General features: G+C 34.2%; 1 protein-coding gene across 2 annotated transcripts; it reads right to left on the bottom strand.

Moving 5' to 3' along the window:
* Positions 1-39: 39 nt before the first annotated feature.
* Positions 40-18112, bottom strand: PrBP (Prenyl-binding protein). Of its 2 annotated transcripts, none has more exons than XM_089631515.1 (5): positions 17863-18112; positions 11430-11461; positions 4464-4570; positions 2413-2549; positions 40-2325 (listed from the first exon to the last, which is right to left on the bottom strand). In XM_089631515.1, the coding sequence occupies exons 1-5, from the start codon at positions 17943-17945 to the stop codon at positions 2244-2246; spliced, it is 441 nt and encodes a 146-aa protein (XP_089487641.1). In that variant the 5' UTR covers positions 17946-18112; the 3' UTR covers positions 40-2243. The 2 variants fall into 2 exon arrangements, with proteins under 2 accessions (XP_089487641.1, XP_089487640.1); XM_089631514.1 differs by having other exon boundaries at positions 4464-4615; positions 17863-18107.
* Positions 18113-19347: the final 1235 nt, after the last annotated feature.

Here is a 19347-nt window from a genome sequence, read left to right as displayed (position 1 = left end):
TTTACATATAAGAGACGTAGCAACATGGACATGAACAATATGAATGCCCAACTGTTACCAGGTAAATAAATAAATAATGTGATTTTGCCAGAAGAAGACTGTCGGTGATTATAAACAAAAACACACATTGGTATAAGAATACATTTCAAGCAATTTGATCAACTGCTGAGCTTTGGAAAAGTGTTATACAAAAACAGGCATTATAATCATAACAGGTTTTTAATAATTCCACACATAAAATAGTATTAATGATTAGCTAGACCTAATTTCTTACTTACAAAAGATTGAAAATTTTAATAATTTTAAAAGTTTAGTCGTTATTGGATGTTTTCATTTCTTTTCACAACTTTAAAAAGTTTTACTTAAAAGTAAAGAATATCTACGATACTACGGGACACGATCTGTTTCACTAATATACAGACACTATTCAAAAATTAAGTTACCTATTTCTCTGCAACTTAAATGGGGTTTATTTATTATAATGGTGTTTTCAATCCAATATTATTTTGGAAGTAAGATTCTTGTATGTATTTAAACAAAAAACAATATGGCGCTATACAAGTCATCCAATTATTATTATTATAAAATATGCTCTATGGAGGGAGATATAAGAAAAAAACGCAATAAGGTTTGGTCAAAGAAATGCAGACAAATGGAAAAGAATAAAATATTACATTGAATACAAAGTAAGTTTAGTGAAAAATATCTAGCAAAAAAGTTTTAAAATAAACCTCCTTCGACAAATAATACAATAATCAATTATTTTTTAAGCAAATACATATTTAACCAGTGGAATGCCGATGGGTCTCTGGAGAACATTCTAATATTATCTTTTTTTAAATAATTTGCAATGCGATTTTGACCTTAGTGCTTTGAAAAATGTACGAAAAACAAAATCGGCATTGCTTGGGCTAATAAAACTTTAGATTCCACTTTTGAATTTTATGAATGGCGCACAGTGGGCTGAAAATCGCCTTTCATAGACATAGAGACTTGAATTTTCAAGGGTATTTTCTTTGGCTAGAAATGGATTCTGCTGATCTGATATTTTTTTGACATACTTCGTATTGTGGCGCAACTTGCGATTTTTTTTTTTTAAATCCTCAAAGTTGAAAAAAACACTTTTTAATGTTGATGATTCATTTTAATGCTTAAATGCTTTTAGGCTTGCAGTGTAAATAAAATATTGTAAACTAGACAAAGCATACTCATATGTAAAGAATTCAAGCATTAAAATGAATCATCAACATAAAAAAGTTTTATTTTCAACTTGAGGATTTAAAAAAAAAAAATCGCAAGTTGCGCCACAATACGAAGTATGTCAAAAAAATACAAATAAATAGTAGTATATCTGTGTGTAAGGATAGAACGGCCAACCTTATGATTCCAGAGATAGCCTCATTTTTAATGTCAGTGCCATACAAATTTTTCTTAAAAAAATGATAATAACTCCTTCATTTGTACACGCAATTGCTTCGTACGAAATTTTATAGCATAGTAATGATCAGCAGAATCCATTTCTAGCCAAAAAAAATACCCTTGAAAATTCAAGTCTCTATGTCTATGAAAGGCGATTTTCAGCCCACTGTGTGGTGCCTTACTGAAGGCTTAAAAAATAGATTTCTATTTTACGCTCCGGCCTTCATAGGGTTAATCTACAATATATGACTACTACAACACGGGCATTAGCCTAGTGTGATAGTCAAAAGAAAATGTACTACATCATCGTGTAAATATTTATTAAATTTAAAAAAAAATAAACACATAAATTTGTTTTTGACCACTTTTTTATTATACTCAACCGGTTTCGGAAGAACCCTCCTTTCCTCTAGAGAATATTAAAACTAACTTAAAATACACAATACTGACGGATATAAATTTCTAGGCATTGGAGTGGGAGGTGAACAAGGTGGAAGGGGTTATTAGGGAATTTCCCCGTAATTAATTAATATTAACCTGTTGAAGGCCGGAACATATGACGAGCCACAAAGTTAATGCTTTTTACAAATACATATTTAACGATTTGCTGTCATTTAAAAATAATTCCAATATCACAAAACTTGTTGATTTGAACTAAACGTAAACCTTGTGCTTTTTATTATAATATTGATTTATTTATGTTATTCCTTTTGTTCCCAAAGAGAAGTTCCCAAAGGTTAAGCATAACTATATATTATAATTATATTCACAGGATATATTTTAGAGGAGGCATCAGCGGTGAATTAGAAATATGTATGAAACATTTACACGTAGAACAGTCTCACCTTTGACATGGTTATTAAAAGATCGCCATCAAAAAATTTGGTTTCGATTATGACATTTCCGCTGGAAAAAGATAAAGAAATTGGTATTGGCTAAACTGTACAGTAATATGAGAAAATGGCTTTCAAGACTTGATATAGAAATACTTACTTCAAAACATTAGCTGGCATCATTTGTGATTCCGGAGCAGACTCGATGACAGATTGCCACGTGTTGGTGGACTTGGGTATCACAAATCCAAATTCGAAAAACCATTCTTCTAAACATCTGCCTTTGAATAAGACTTTCTGTAAATAAACAACACTCAATATTAATGTTGACACACCGCACGAGTCCCACCGCCCCGACCAAGGAGAGCCACCACTCTATATTCCACTTCACATTCATGTCAAATAAATAAGGGTGAAAAAACTGAATTAATTTAATTTAATAGTATAATTATTAAGTTCTGGAAGAAATTACTTTAATGACATATAAATAAGTCGTCCAAACATGGCTAAAACCACATTTTGAAAATGGCCTTCAACAGCTGTAACAATAACAAAAACCAAAAAATACTTGCAGAACTTAGTAATTATGTTATTAAATTTGATTTTAATTAAATAAAATTAAATGGAGTTCTACAAATTTTACACAAAAACAATAAATAACTGAATTCATGGCGGAATTCCATTTTAACATGATTTTCTATGGATTCAAACCTCGCAATGCTCTTTCACTTTTTTATGAAAGTTATAAAGTTGGTTTAATCCATAAAATCAGAAATAACTTTAATTAAATTATGTCTAATTAATTATGTATACACAGGGCCGGCCCTGAGCCAAACAGCGCCCGGCGCAAGTAATATTTCGGCATCCAACAATAATACTCAGATGATTTATATTTGTGTAGTGCCATTTTTATGAAAAATAATTTCAAAGGCCATGTTTTAGGAGTGTAATATATTATCACCGCATTGGCGCCTTGACAATTGCGCCCGCATAGGGCTGGCCCTGTATATATATATATATATACATTTATACACAATATATTACTTTCCAAATAAATATCTACAGAGAGTGTTCAAAGAATAAATCTTTGCAAAGAAACACAATTTGGAATGAATATTATTTTCAACACATTCATCCAAATATCCAATGACCCAAAAGTTTGAAAAATAGTTAATTTATATTTAATTTATAGGTAATTTATAGGTAATTTATAGTTAATTTATAGGTAATTTATAGTTATTTTACTAAATTATACAAGTACAGAAAGATTAGATTTTATTAGGTGGGGGGGTGGGGGAAATGGGCGAGAAAGGTGGGAGGAGTCGACAAAACAGGGAAACATAATACTTAATTTAGTTTTAAGATTGCTAGTTAATAACACGGTTGTGTCGAAACCTGTAGCAAAGTAAACAAACCTTAAGTAACAATTGTACATTGGAAAATAAAACTCAACTAAACAAAACTATCTAGAAATTTTTACACAATTATTGTAAAAAGAAATGCCCAAGAAATACAAAAAATTTATAGTTAATTTATAGGTAATGGAAAACCGTATTGGAGAACCCTAGTCTATGGGCATTTTAGCATATCTACATGAAACAGCACACAACTGAGCTATTCAAATGTTATATATTATTATTACTGTGAGCTAGCAGCGGCTCGTTTGGGTCATAAGCATTAATAAATCTCTGCAACAAGAAAGTTAGGCATTAAATTAACATTATACAGACGGTGCTCTGGAAGATAACATCTATAAACTCAATTTCTTGTACACTATATCTCTAAATAGTATAAAACAAAACTAAATACATATACGCTATCCGCGTTTATCTGTGCGCTAAGATCTTCTAAACTACTATTCTATACTACGCAACGGATTTTAATACGGTTTTCACTGTCATTTATAGAATTTCTTCCGGAAGGTTTATACATATAATAAATGCATATTATATTTATAGAAAGTAGAGAAGAGTCAACGTTTTTGAAAGAATATATTTTTGGGCGCTTTCATTGCTAACGCTGGTTAAACCTTAGGGGATACATCAAAATAATGTACTAGGGAATTGTATATCTTAAAAAAACCTACAGAAAAACCGTAATCGCATATGTCTATCTCCTAAGGAACCTTTAGCAACGCCGAGTACACGTCAGCTAGTTTTGTAATAAAGGGATGAGGGAAATTTGTCCATAGAAAACATTTGTATGTATTACCTGTTCAACTCTAAATTTGTCCATTGGTTCGAGCGAGCTAAAGTTCATCTCTCGGGAGACGATGCGACACTTGAGGATCTTCTTGGGGACTCGAGCTTCATGCTCCACTAAGGGAGAAGACATGTCTTCATTATTTTGCCACAGAATTTTACCTGCAAATTTAAAATGGTGACTTTTGGTTTGGTAGAAGAGGGATTCATTTAAAAATAACATCTCACTAGGGATCCTGTATCTCTTCAATGGTACAGATATATCGTCACCTGATTGGGCGATGTTAAGAGGGTGGTTGAAGGATAATAACATCTCACTAGGGATTCCATTCTCTTCAATGGTACAGATATATCGTCACCTGATTGGGCGATGTTAAGAGGGTGGTTGAAGAATAATAACATCTCACTAGGGATCCCATTCTCTTCAATGGTACAGATATATCGTCACCTGATTGGGCGATGTTAAGAGGGTGGTTGAAGAATAATAACATCTCACTAGGGATCCCATTCTCTTCAATGGTACAGATATATCGTCACTCGATTGGGCGATGTTAAGAGGGTGGTTGAAGGATAATAACATCTCACTAGGGATTCCATTCTCTTCAATGGTACAGATATATCGTCACCTGATTGGGCGATGTTAAGAGGGTGGTTGAAGAATAATAACATCTCACTAGGGATCCCATTCTCTTCAATGGTACAGATATATCGTCACCTGATTGGGCGATGTTAAGAGGGTGGTTGAAGAATAATAACATCTCACTAGGGATCCCATTCTCTTCAATGGTACAGATATATCGTCACTCGATTGGGCGATGTTAAGAGGGTGGTTGAAGGATAATAACAAGACTAGGGATTCCATTCTCTTCAATGGTACAGATATATCGTCACTCGATTGGGCGATGTTAAGAGGGTGGTTGAAGAATAATAACATCTCACTAGGGATCCCATTCTCTTCAATGGTACAGATATATCGTCACCTGATTGGGCGATGTTAAGAGGGTGGTTGAAGAATAATAACATCTCACTAGGGATCCCATTCTCTTCAATGGTACAGATATATCGTCACCTGATTGGGCGATGTTAAGAGGGTGGTTGAAGGATAATAACATCTCACTAGGGATTCCATTCTCTTCAATGGTACAGATATATCGTCACCTGATTGGGCGATGTTAAGAGGGTGGTTGAAGAATAATAACATCTCACTAGGGATCCCATTCTCTTCAATGGTACAGATATATCGTCACCTGATTGGGCGATGTTAAGAGGGTGGTTGAAGAATAATAACATCTCACTAGGGATCCCATTCTCTTCAATGGTACAGATATATCGTCACTCGATTGGGCGATGTTAAGAGGGTGGTTGAAGGATAATAACATCTCACTAGGGATTCCATTCTCTTCAATGGTACAGATATATCGTCACTCGATTGGGCAATGTTAAGAGGGTGGTTGAAGGATAATAACATCTCACTAGGGATCCCATTCTTTTCAATATTAAGATATATCGTCATTCTATTGGGCGATGTCACGGGGTTGGATGAGGGATAATGTGGTGTATGTGTGTAAGGGGGACAGCATGAGAGCGAGATAGCGAGTACGAGACGTATATAAGAGATCGTATGAGCGGGAATGAGCCTCTCAGTCCAGAACCGTGATAGTCTTCTTTCAAATAAATATAATAATACAAGCATTGTTATTATTGAGTATGTAGAGTTAACATACGTCACAGTGGCGCAGCACGGTAGTTCGTAAATTATTAAAAGTTTACGGAGAATCAGATGATTCAAGAAGATTATTCGAATTTTTGGTGATCACAGTATAGTCTGGCGCTTTTGGGCGTTGGATCGCTAAATTTTGAAGGAAGAAGAAGAATAATAAAAGGCTATCAAATTGGAGAATTCACACGCAGCCGAGGCGAGCACGCAGATCGGGCCGGGCAAATTGCGCGGTAAAAACGCAATTTTACACGTGTGTGGGAGCCGACATTGCAACATTTTGTCGAGAGTACACCGTTACACGGGGTACGCAGAAGATCCAGGATCAAGATCGGCATCAAGGGTGAATTGGCCGGAATCCGGGACCGGGGTTCTGTCGCTACAGCGGGAAGGAAGACCTTGGAAGGTGATCGTGTCCGCAGCTGAAGGGAGACGGAGCCAGAAAAGGGTGCTGAGACGTTGGTGATTCACAGGCTCAGGGCAGGGGCTCGGAGCATAACCTCTGGAAGGGCTGAGATACGTATATTTTATTCAACTTGTTTCAGTTCTTCTCCCAATGGAGGCGATTTGTAAGAATTTGGGGACGTTCTGTTACAGAACGGGAGACTGGTCATTGTTCAGGGAACGATTGGATCAGGCCCTCATTTTAAATGATGATAAGTTGTTGTCACCAGAACGCAAAAGAGCATTTTTGCTGAGTTGCCTCACGGAAGAAACTTTCTCTCTATTATGTGATTTATGTTTTCCAAAAAAGGTTTCTGTTTGTTCTTTTGAAGATTTATGTAAATTATTTGATTCACATTGCAAACCAGTTAAAAATATTTTTGAGTCTCGTGAATTATTTTATAAATGTAAACAGTTTCCTAGCGAATCCGTTAAAGATTACGCGGCTAGATTGAGAGGGTTAAGTTTATCTTGTAATTTTGAGCTGAGATTGGAACCATGTTTAAAGGACATATTCGTTATTGGGATTTTTAATGAAAAATTGAAACACAAGCTATTCGTAGAGGCAATCAATACTTCTTTTACGGATTGCATTAATCTAGCGGCGACGTGGGAACATGTTGTGGCTTTTAAAAAAGTAAATCCGAATTTAAATGTTGTTCATAAGGAAAGCGAGTATTTCCATAAATCCAGGAAAGATAGTCCTTCCAGGAATAAAAATTCAATGCGGAGTAAATCACCGGTTAATGGTACGTTAAAAACTTGTTTTTTGTGTGGAAAAAAAAATCATTTGCAAAGAGATTGCTGGAAAAAATTTTTGTGTAATCATTGTAACAAATCGGGTCATCCTAGTAATTTGTGTAAATACAATAAAAATTATGTAGGTACTAAAAATAAACGGTTGAATTCGGTGTTCGTGGTTAATAATAATGTGGGGCCGGAACCCACATATATAGATTTGTTAATTGGTAACATAATATTGCCGGCGTTGGTAGATACGGGAGCTGCGATAAACGCGATACCATATGAAGTGTATTTAAGATATTTTGTTTCTTACGATTTAGAAAAGTATAATGTTCATTTGTCAGGGTATGACGGAACGCAGTTAAATGTTTTAGGTAAAGTGAATTTAGAGGTGTCATTTTTAGGTAAAAGTGCGAAAATACAGTTCGTAATAATTAAAAATGGTAATTCTACAATAGTTGGTAGAGATTTTTTACAAGTTTTCGGTATCGGATTAAGTGGAATAAATTCTGTAAAATTCAGTGAGATTAATTGTGATAATCATCTTGTTTTTCGTGAAAGTTTAAAGAAGAAATATGCTCATGTTTTTTCAGAAAAATCGGGTAGGCTTAAAAATTATGAGGCAAACATTGAAGTTAATTCGGACTTTAGGCCAAAGTTTGTAAATCCGAGGCCATTACCTTTTAGTTTACGTGAGAAAGTAGAGATAGAGTTACAGAGAATGTTGCATGAAGACATTATTGAAAAGGTAGAAATAAGCGATATTGCAAGCCCGATTGTTGTTGTAAAAAAGAAAGACGCTTCAATTAGGATTTGTAATTTTCAAAACAACATTGAATCCTATGTTAGCGAAGTTGAAATACCCACTACCTCGTATTGACGATTTAATTTCATCTCTGAATGGTGCAAAATATTTTGCTAAGATAGACTTACGAAATGCATTTGGACAAATTTCATTGAACGAAAAGTCTAGAAAATTATGTGTGATTAGTACGCATATAGGTTTATTTGCATATAAAGTATTGCCTTTTGGCTTAAGCACGAGTCCGGCCATCTTTATGCAAGTCATTACGGCGATAGTTGGTGGACTTAGGAACGTTCGTGTATTTTTAGATGATCTACTTTTATTTGGGAATTCTAAAGAGGAATTATATTCTATTTGTGAAGCAGTACTTAGCAAGTTAAGTGATTGCGGATTAACTATTAATGAAAATAAGTGTTCTTTTCTAGAAACAGAGATAGAATATTTAGGTTATAGAATTTCGCAGAAAGGAGTTATGCCTTTAGAAAATAAAATATATGCTATTACCCAAATGAGTGTACCGAAAAATGTTTCGGAACTTAGAAGTTTGCTGGGAGTTATTTCCTACTATAGGTCTTTTATACATAATGTGTCAGGTATTTTGTCTCCTTTATACCAATTGTTGAAAAAAGGGATAAAATTTGTATGGTCTCAGGAATGCAATATTGCGTTTGAGCAAGTTAAGAAACTGCTGACGTCAGACAATATTTTGGTGCATTTTGACCCACAATTACCTATCAAGCTAATTACAGACGCGAGTGATATAGGTATATCTGCTATTATATGTCACGTATATGAGAATGGCATGGAAAGACCGATTGCATTCGCTAGCCGTTTATTGTCAAAAACGGAATTGAGGTATTCCATTCTAGATAAGGAAGCGTGTGCAATAATATTTGGTTTAAAAAAATTCTTTCAATATTTATATGGTAATAAATTCGTTCTAACTTGTGATAATAAAGCTTTGGTACATATTTTGAACACTGAAAAACAAGTGCCAATACTAGCGGCAAATAGGCTACAGCGCTATGCGTTGATTTTACAAACATTTGACTATAATATAGAATATGTCAAGTCGGGTGAGAACAAAGCGGATTTCTTATCTAGATTGCCGGTTAATAGTAATAATAATTTAAGTGATTGTATCGACGAGGTCGACGGTAGCGAATATTTCTTAAATTATATTGGTAGTCTGAACGTTGATAAGATTGAATCGGATTTTTTAAATATAATTGAGGCGGAAACGACAATTTCAAAAGAAACGATGAAGCAGTTTTCGATTAAAGATGTAAACATAGCAAGCATTACTGGGTTCGTAATCAATGGTTGGCCGGATAAAAAGTTTTTAAAGGATGACTTGTTAAAATTCTGGTATTTTAGAAATAAATTATCGACTTATGACTCGTGTTTATTTTATAATAATAAATTTGTGGTTCCGAGGGAATTAAGGGAAATCATATTGAATTTCATACATCAATCGCATTTAGGTATTGTTAAATCTAAAAATCTTGCTCGAAATTATTTTTTTTGGTTAGGTATGAACTCAGAGGTAGAAGCAACTGTGAAGCAGTGCGTTCGATGCTTGGAGTGTTTACCCACTCCATGTAAAGTTGAGTTACAGCCGTGGCCAATCAGTGGATTAATATGGAATAGATTGCATATTGATTTCATGGGACCTTTTGGTGGTTACAATTTTTTGATAATCGTTGATGCAACTACAAAATGGATAGACTGTCACATCGTAAATAAAGTAGATTCGTTTTGTACAATAAAAGTTTTGAAAAGATTATTTTCTAATTTCGGAATTCCGGAGCAGATAGTAAGTGACAATGGTACAGCGTTCACTTCAACAGTTTTTAAGGAATTTTGTCATAATTTTAATATTAAATCGTTGACATCTCCTGTCAACCATCCAGCTTCTAACGGACTTGCCGAAAATGGGGTTAGAACGGTAAAGAATTTAAAAAAAAAAATTATGATAAATAATAAATTGCCTGCTGATTTTGAGGATAAACTTTTAACATTTTTGGTTGATATTAGGAATACGCCTTCTATGTCTACGGGGATTGAACCTAGTAAATTAATTTTGGGAAGGAAAATTAGATCAATTTTTAATACAATCATTCCAATATTAGATAATGTTGAAGGTCAAGGTTTTAAAGGGATTGATAACACGATTAAAGATAAGATGTTATTGAGTCAGCAAAAACAAAAAAAGTATTATAGAGGAAAAAAAATTAAAAAGTACTTTGATGTTGGATCTAAAGTTTTAACCAGGGATTTGAGAAGTGATAAAAACAAATGGATTTTAGGAGAAATTTATAAAAGATTGGGGAATAGGGTTTATTTAGTAAAAATTATGTCTACAGGACAAGTGTGGAAACGCCACCATGATCAAATTTCAGAGAGGAAGGTTAGGTGGGGGGAGAGTGACAGGTCTGATGATTTGCTGGACCTGGGTCCACTCTCGGACGTGGACATGACCAAGTTTCCTAATTCCTCTGATTTTTGCAGGTCACCTACACCATGGGAGGGGAGGTTACGCCCTCGAGGACAACGCCCATGCTACACCGAATGAAGAGTCAAGAACATACATAATTACATATAAATTGGAAATTAAATACATAATGGAAATAATTAAATATATTTGGCTTATATAAATTTGTAAAAATAAAAAGATGTAATTATGATTTAAGTGTGGGGGTGTGGTGTATGTGTGTAAGGGGGACAGCATGAGAGCGAGATAGCGAGTACGAGACGTATATAAGAGATCGTATGAGCGGGAATGAGCCTCTCAGTCCAGAACCGTGATAGTCTTCTTTCAAATAAATATTATAATACAAGCATTGTTATTATTGAGTATGTAGAGTTAACATACGTTACAGATAATAACATCTCATCCTGTATCTCTTCAGTGGTACAAATATACCGTTACCCGATTGAGCAATGTTATCATAGTGGTTGAAGGATGATAATAGATTCAATTTTTTTTTCAAAATTGCTCGGAAACTCACTTCAAACAAAAACGATTTTTTTTTTGTAGCTTCCATAAAAAATGTAAATGGTTTTTCTATATTGTTATAGTACTTCTATGTTTCATGTGATTATACAGTATTTTTAGTAGCAATAATATTAAAAATGTGCAAACATATTTCTGAACAAAATATATCCAATATTATAAAATAGATTCACAATTGACATCTTAAAAATGAAACAACCCAATCAGAATATTTCTAGGTTATGAATAAGTATTACTATTTATCATTTACCTGTGTCTCCATCACGTAGGTTCATCCAATTTCTGTTCAAATATCATTAAGGAAAATAAATATTGATCAATCAACCTTAGTTGACTTCGTCACAGTACTCACACAGATGCATAACTTACATACAGCGTGTTTATTTATTTATTTATACGCCCATTGGGCTTTTACATAAATAGTTCATAAAAAAAATATTCTGAAGATTGTAAGTTCACAATAGTAACAGTAATAATACATATAACCATATCCATTTGACATATTATAACAGCAAGTAAATAGTAAATGCATACAATAATTATTTGTAGGTATAAACCTGTTGTACAAAAATAAGAATATGAATTGTTAACAAAATGTAGAGCGTTTGACTGGTTATCGTGGCCTGTTAAATCGAGGGCGTTCGGTCTGCCACTTTACATACATATTTTACATAGTTTATATAAAAAATATTGTGAAGATTATAGAATAGTAAAAGCAATAATATAACCTTCACCTTTTGACATATAAAAGCAGTATAAGCCTGTTGTAAGAAAATAAGAATATGCCTACTTCTAAGGTATAAAGACGAAAATTGTTTACAAGAATGTTAAGTTTATATGTACATAACTAGGTAGTAGTTGTATTAACATAATATCTATGCGATACATAAAAGCTAGTGTATATGAAGACCCCAAGGCAAGAAGTTGTTAACTTACATTTTCGTAAAAAATGAGTTAGAATGCTCTCTAAACTAATTCGCATACGCTCTTTCCAATGAACACCATGCCAGAGCTTAAAAACGGCAAGAACATGCTTAAATCAATGTGATGAACATGTTAACTATGTGTTTCTGTGACATTAAGTTGATAAAATCAGGGCAAGAACTTGTTAACTACTAAGTTAGCAAGTTCTTGCCGTAATTCTGTAATTAACAACTTCTTCCCATCTACATTGGCTTAGATTTTTATGGTTAACATGTTATTCACTCACTTTGACGTTTACCTTGGTGGTTTTAAAAAGTTTTGCAGTGCGTGTTTTTTATTAAAAAATCATCGAAAATGAGTTCCAGAGGTGAAAAAATGGTGAAGATGTGTCAAAAATTGATCAGGGAATCAGGTAAGCTGTATAAAACATTATCGTTCATCTTAATTTATCCTTAAAGTAGTTTGAAAATGGGTGGATCATTTTTGTTTTGGTGTTTTTCTGTCTAAAAGTAAGTGTTCAAGAGTCCACTAATTTAGTACAACCTGAGAAGCATTTAGAAATACCTAAAAATAATGTAATTTTAATGAATGGTAAATGCAAAAAAAAAAGTTTTACTCTGTGACTCTGAATATTCTTTTATGTTTTCTTATGTTTTGAATTCCTTCATTAATGCTTTACAATATTTCGTTTCAGAAAGTGTTCAAGACTCTTTGACTGGTGTTGAGTTTGGGATATTATTAGGAATACCTTAACATGATGTCATGTTAATGGAAGGTAAACTTAAAAATACTTTATTGTGACACTAAATTCCTTTGAACATTGAACTAAAAATGATTATTTTATTGTACTTTGTATTTTCAGAAGATAATCAGAGTAGTCTAGAGTATATCGCTACTACCACTGGTACAGGAGATATAATTTTGGAATACGTACAACAAGATGAGATACTCAATACTTTAAATCAAACTGGTGAGGATAAGGCTTTATAACTTGAATTGAATTTTATTTTACTGATTTGCATGTAATGAAGATTAAATTATTATTTTCAGATGCAGCTCTTGCTGTGGAAAGCAGTGTAGGACAATATACTGAGGACGCTGAAAGCGAAATTGAAAACAATTTAAACGTTTCTGATATAGAAAACAGTCATTTAGAAGGTAATTTGTCTTGCTGTACCTAGGTATATAATTTCAGATTAACTTAAAAAAAAATCATTTTTGACTGTTCGCTAACTGATATGAATGTGTGTATTATTTTCAGGCACTAAAAAGAGTAGGAAGAGGCCCAAGCTAGGGCGAGCAAAATAGCGCGGGACGCTAGGATGAGAGGTGATTCTTATGTTAATTATAAAAAAGCCTTAAACCTGCTAAAACACCAAAACTGGAAGAAAATCTTTGTGTTAGCAACTGCAGATTGAAATGTAATTCAAGATTTAATGCCGAAATTAGGCAAAAACTCTTTCTAGAGTTTAATTCACTACATTCAGAAGCCCAATCAACTTTGTTATTGAGATCGATGAATATTAAAATTATAACCAGGATCACTTCGGCCAAACGATCCTGCAATATTACGTACTCTGTTTCAATACAAGGAATTAATGAACAAGTTTGCAAATCAGCCTTACAATCCATTTACCAAATAGGTAGAGGCAGATTAGATATTTCGAGGAGAAAAGTAGCTGCAGGAGTTTCATCACCAGCAGTAAGTCACAGAGGTCGCCACTGCACGAGGCCTAACAAAACACCAGATAACCAGCTTAAAGAAGTAAGAGAACACATCAATATGTTCCCTGCAGAAGCTTCACATTATTCCAGGAACAAAAATCCCCATAAATTGTACCTCGCATCCGATTTGTCAATCCCAAAACTGTATGAGCTCTATAATATGTTTTGTGGAGAAAAAGAGTATGCCCCTGTTTCGTTGAATCGTTACACTAGGATCTTTACAGAGGATTTCAACTTGTCGTTTGGTGTGCCTAAGACAGACACTTGTGGGACTTGCGATAGCAAAAAATCTGACCAAGTTCATGTAAATATGTATAAAGCTGCATTTGAAATGCAAAAAAATGATAAGAAAAAGGCATCTGAACTTTATACACAATACAAAAAACACTATCGGAAAAAAGGTTAACTTTCAAAAAGGAATTCGCTGGATAAGAGTGGAGGAATTCGGGATTTATAAATATCGAAAATCACTCTCCGAAGAAGAGCCTTGGAAAGAAGTGGATCTTAAAAAAAAAAGTTTGAAACATTATCTTCCCCGCCAATGCTGTCATCAAAAGTGAGAGATAACAAAGAAATCGATGCGGCCAAATGGAATGTTATCCAAAAATTGTTACCATACCTGGATGAGTTTTATCGTGGATTTTTTAAAAGTCTCACATGCAAAAATTTTAAAAAATTGACACATGCTCTGCTACCTTTTCTTTTCAATAATAATTATTATTTAGTTACTTTACATAAAAAAAAAGTTTAATTTGTGTGATTAAATAAAACAACAAGAATTTAACATGTTCTTGCCTTTCAATTCTGTATCTTCCTCACCTATCCCTGAAGATGGCATGAACATGTTAACTACATTTTTTTGTAGAAAACCTGGTTATTTTAACTTTTAGACTGCAAAACTACTTAATATTACTAGATGTAATGTAAATTTGGTTTGTTTACTACACCATGAAGGATCAGTACGTTGTATATGACATTCAAATAAAAAATTATAAGGCAAAACGCAAAAGTCTAAATATCTCAGAATGCCTTCAATGTAAGTTAACAACTTCTTGCCTTGGGGTCTTCATATATTTATTACTTTAGATAGTTTAGACTTTAATAAAAATAAAAACAATTAATGATTATTTCACAATTCAGAGTTCGAAGCCAAAGCATGTTGAAGTAGGTTATATTTAGAATATTATAACACAGCGAGCATATAGACTTGCTGTCCCTTTTCCGCTACACAAACTTGCTGTCCCTTTTCCGCTACACAAACTTGCTGTCACAATAAGTAGGCATAAACGAGACAAAGAAAATTGCGCATAACTAACTATAAAGAGAAATTAATATATATTTTTAAATCATTAGGTTAACGTAAAATTGATAGATAAGTGCAAGTATTATCAGCATCAGTTATATTTATTAGTTAGTGTATGTGTCGGATGAATAAATGATATGAAAAATAAAATAAACAACAAGTAAATCTATTAATAACGATGCAAACTTAAAATAATGAAAACTGAGATTATTTCAATCTTGATCATCAGTGTGCATCCAATCGAACTGGAAACAATATAAATAAGAGCCGCTATAAGCTTCCTAACAATACTCTTAGCACCACGTACACTTGCTGTCTCTTTTCCGCTAGTGACAATAAGTGAGCGTAAACAAGGCAAAGGGCTGTTCCTCGCCGGTGGAAGTGTATACCGATGCACAGTTACATTAAATGCTAAGCTTTTTTATTGCAGACAGTTCTAGTTGCGTTTCCTAATAATATATAAAATAGGTTTGAGTAGTGTAAGAACAATGAGGAAATATTGATGTATTATATTTATATTGAGTTAAAGATTTTATAGAATAGAAAAATCTAAAATGGTGAAAATAATTTTAAAAAAATTTAAGGCTGGGCTACTATTCCAAAATCTATACAATCCCAAAAAATGTCGCCCTAATGTTGCGTCACCAAGTGTGCACCTCTGTATACTGCAATGGATTTTGAGATAGTCGCTCAACTGTCGCCATGACAAGTCACTCGTGTGCTTCTGGCCTAGAACTAAGAAGAGGAAAAATCCCAAATATTAGGATTCAGCTAAATATTCATTTGGCTAAACCAGTTTTAGGATTAAACCACCCAGCCTTAATGTTAAAAGTAGGGTAGGTACTAGTATCTGGGGTTATTTGGAAAAAAAAACTTACCTAGTTCAATGATAAAAATAATTGGATAATTTGTAGAGTGCCGATTTTGTAAATCACCTCAAGGGCACTGTAAAACTAGGTAATTACCTAACGCATATTATAATTGAAATTTTGTTTGTACCAAACTAGTATTAGGGAGTGAAATATTCAGGTACCGAGAAAATAAACATTTCCGTTAAAAAGTGTAACCATTAGTGTTCAAAAGGATAAACTTGTTATAACTCTACTCAAGGGAAGTTAATAATTAATACTATTCAAGCTAAAGAAAAGGAGGAACGAGAAAAAAAAGAAGTTACTTAGTTACAAAACACTCTTAAAATTTATTTAATAAAAATGTATAAAGAAGGGTTAGTCTTAATCTAGTCGTAAATTATAGTTCTTATCTGGAGCCGCGGATCTCCACGTTCGCACTTATCACCGACACACACAAGCGGCAACTTGGGTTGGATCCGAAGGGCGGAAGTAGTTCAGCCTGGGCCAAGGCTCCGAAGGGCGGAGTCGGCAGGCAGCGACTCCTGAGAGGGCAGCTTCCTCGTAGGGATATCCTCAGCGCCGCTCCAAGGGGGAGAGCAGGAAGTTTCTCGGCGGAGGCGAGACGGTAACTTCTGCTAGGGCAGCTCCCTGGTCGGAAGAGCCTCGGTGCCGCTCCAAAGGGGGAGAGCAGGAAGTTTCTCGGCGGAGGCGAGACGGTAACTTCTGCTAGGGCAGTTCCCTGGTCGGCAGCTGCCTCGGCGCCGCTCCAAGGGGGAGAGCAGGATGATGACTCCCAAGATGATGACTGTCGAGTGCGGAAATGTGAACTGTCGAGAACTAGGCGAGATCGTGACCGCCGAGAGGGCAGCCTCCTGGGCGGAGGCGCCTCGGCGGCCGCCCCAAGGGGAGGCGAGATGATGACTGTCGGGTGCCAAAAAATCAACTGTTGAGGCGAGATGAGAACTGCCGAGAACTTTTAACTGCTGCGCAATCCGGCGACCGTAGCGCGCCTGTCGTGGGGTGCTGGAACTAAAGTGGTTCCGCTTTACACCACTTCAGTACGTTGTTTGAGTCCGTGGCGCTGGCATCGACATCCTCACCGCTAGAGTTATTATTATTTTAAAAGATGTTAAAATTACATTTGTGCAAAAGACCTTCAAACAATTACAATATAGCCTAGCCTTGGGCGAAGGTTTTTATTGCCGGGTCGCTGGTTTAACAATACACCCATTTCAGAATTACTACTTGATGAGTGTATTTCCAAGTTGGCTTTCTAATTTTTTATTGCGGGACCGGTGAAACTATTCACTAAATACTTAAGGTCTAATAATTCGAACTGCCGCCTCCATCTGCGTGTAAAATTACAGAGACAGATGTGGGAGCACGTGTTCGCTTTGGTCTTTCTGTGAATTCAAGTCATGTATATACCTAGGGACATATCAAACTTGCCGGATTCCGCTGCTCGCTTGATACGCAAAAAATATATAAATAGCACTTGCTTTCAACACTACTATAAACAATTATTTATGTGGTGGGAGGTGGTAAAAGATGCATTAAAGTTCCATTTTTCTCAATCAAAGTTATGTTTGAAGGTTATGATGAAATAAGCATAAATTATTAAAATAAGCCAAACTAAGCCCTAAAAACCTATTTTGTGCGTGTTGACTTAAACCCCGACTTAAATAGTTGTCTCCATTCGATATTTAAGATGAAATCAAGTGTTGTTTTAAAAGAGCCTTTGCATGCAGCGGAATTCGACAAGTTTACCTTGATTTCTTGTAGTATTGAAATATTCACCGAATCACTGGTATTGATTTATGCATCAATGACTATCATTAAATATAGGGTTATTCAAATATTTGGCAGATTGAAAAGGATACACCTGAAAGCCCTTTAAAATTTCTAAGCTTCTTTCTGTAGTCAGCGCCATATTTTTAGTAGATGAAATGCATTCAGTGGACATAAATGTAAAACTTCACAGGTAGACACAACTAATAACAAATAAATATTTTGGAATTCCTACAATCTTGATTTTAAAACTGGTATCAAATTTGACAGTTCCATAGAAGAGATATGCAATATGCATGTGCATACGCATAGATATACGCGTAGATAAAAGCCTAAATGAACCACTCACTAGATCAATATCTTCGGGTTTTTAGTACTGAGCCCCTGACCTGAGCCCATGGGCAGTGTTGCCAACAGTTATACCAGGTTTCCGCCAGATTCAACCTTTAAATCCACCAGAAAACCACTAAAAAATATAGTACTACACTCACTCTCCGCTAAATTATCCACTAAAAAAAAATTTAATGAAAGAAAACAAGTTTAGAAATTATTAGTTTCTTTTATTATTACAAAAATAATCATTGGTAACCAACATAACATTTGTAGGTAAATCAACATAAAAATTATTCAATTATTATTATTATTTTTTTAATATTTATTTTGGCAATACTGATTAAAATACATATAATGTTACATCCGTTACATAACATAGTTACATAAATTTTTAACAAAGAAACAAAAAATTGCCTTTCCTCACCATAAAGAGATAATGCCTTTGTGTTTGGTGAGGGAATTCTAATTCAAATAGTACTCGTAAATTAAAAGATCGTTTAAGTTAGTAATAACGACTATTAATAAGTAAGGTTAAGTAATAAGTAAGGTTAGAAAATCGTATATAAATTTTAAAATAAAAATCATGATAAGTTTAAAAAATCATAATATAAATTAAAAAATCATTATAAATTAATGAACCATGTAAGTTTGTAACAAAAACTATTGTAATTGGTGAGTAAATAATATGTAAGAAAGAACGCAAGATTTATATAATAGGTAGTAGACTTAAAGATAAAGAAACTAAGAAATTACTAATTCTAAATTAAGTCGTCTTCTTCAGACGAATCATTTTTGCCTGCACCATAATCGTCGGTTTCAGATTGATATGACTCTTTGGTACCGATTTGATTTACAACGGCTACTGGAATTTCATAATCATTGCAGCATTTTCCTTCTAACCTCAAACCACAGCGTACTCTCAATATAGCAGTTAAAAGATTTAACTTCATTCTATTCCTCTGTTTGTTTTTTATTATATTCATACTGCTAAATAGTCTCTCAACATCGGCATTAGAATGAGGCAGTATTAGGAGACTAATCGCAAAAGTTGCTAATTCCTTAAACCTCGACCCTCCTTGAGCATCTTTGAAATTCAAAACTTCGTTCCAAAAATTTTTTGTGTTTTTAGTCTCATTCCATTTCAATAAATGAATTTGACGCCACTGATCATCGACTCTTGCTATATATTCTGTATTTTTATTGAACTGAGCCATTATGTCAATTAGTGGTTCTTTATTGTGATT

The sequence above is a fragment of the Hesperophylax consimilis genome, chromosome 5 (genome assembly GCF_061612785.1).
Source record: "Hesperophylax consimilis isolate HC1 chromosome 5, BYU_Hcon_1.0, whole genome shotgun sequence".
Classification (NCBI taxonomy): Eukaryota; Metazoa; Arthropoda; class Insecta; order Trichoptera; family Limnephilidae; genus Hesperophylax; species Hesperophylax consimilis.
Note: the sequence above shows the minus strand (reverse complement) of the source record. Positions and strands in the feature narration are given on the sequence as shown.

Bases quoted from the DNA above. Each gene is read 5' to 3' on its own strand.
- PrBP (XM_089631514.1), bottom strand. From the start codon at position 17,945: ATGTCCACTGAATGCATTTCATCTACTAAAAATATGGCGCTGACTACA. The intron at 4,616-11,429 runs GTAAATGATAAA...TTAAATTTGCAG, and splicing joins CCTACGTGATGGAGACACAG to GTAAAATTCTGTGGCAAAAT. The intron at 2,326-2,412 runs GTAAGTATTTCT...ATCTTTTTCCAG, and splicing joins ATGCCAGCTAATGTTTTGAA to CGGAAATGTCATAATCGAAA.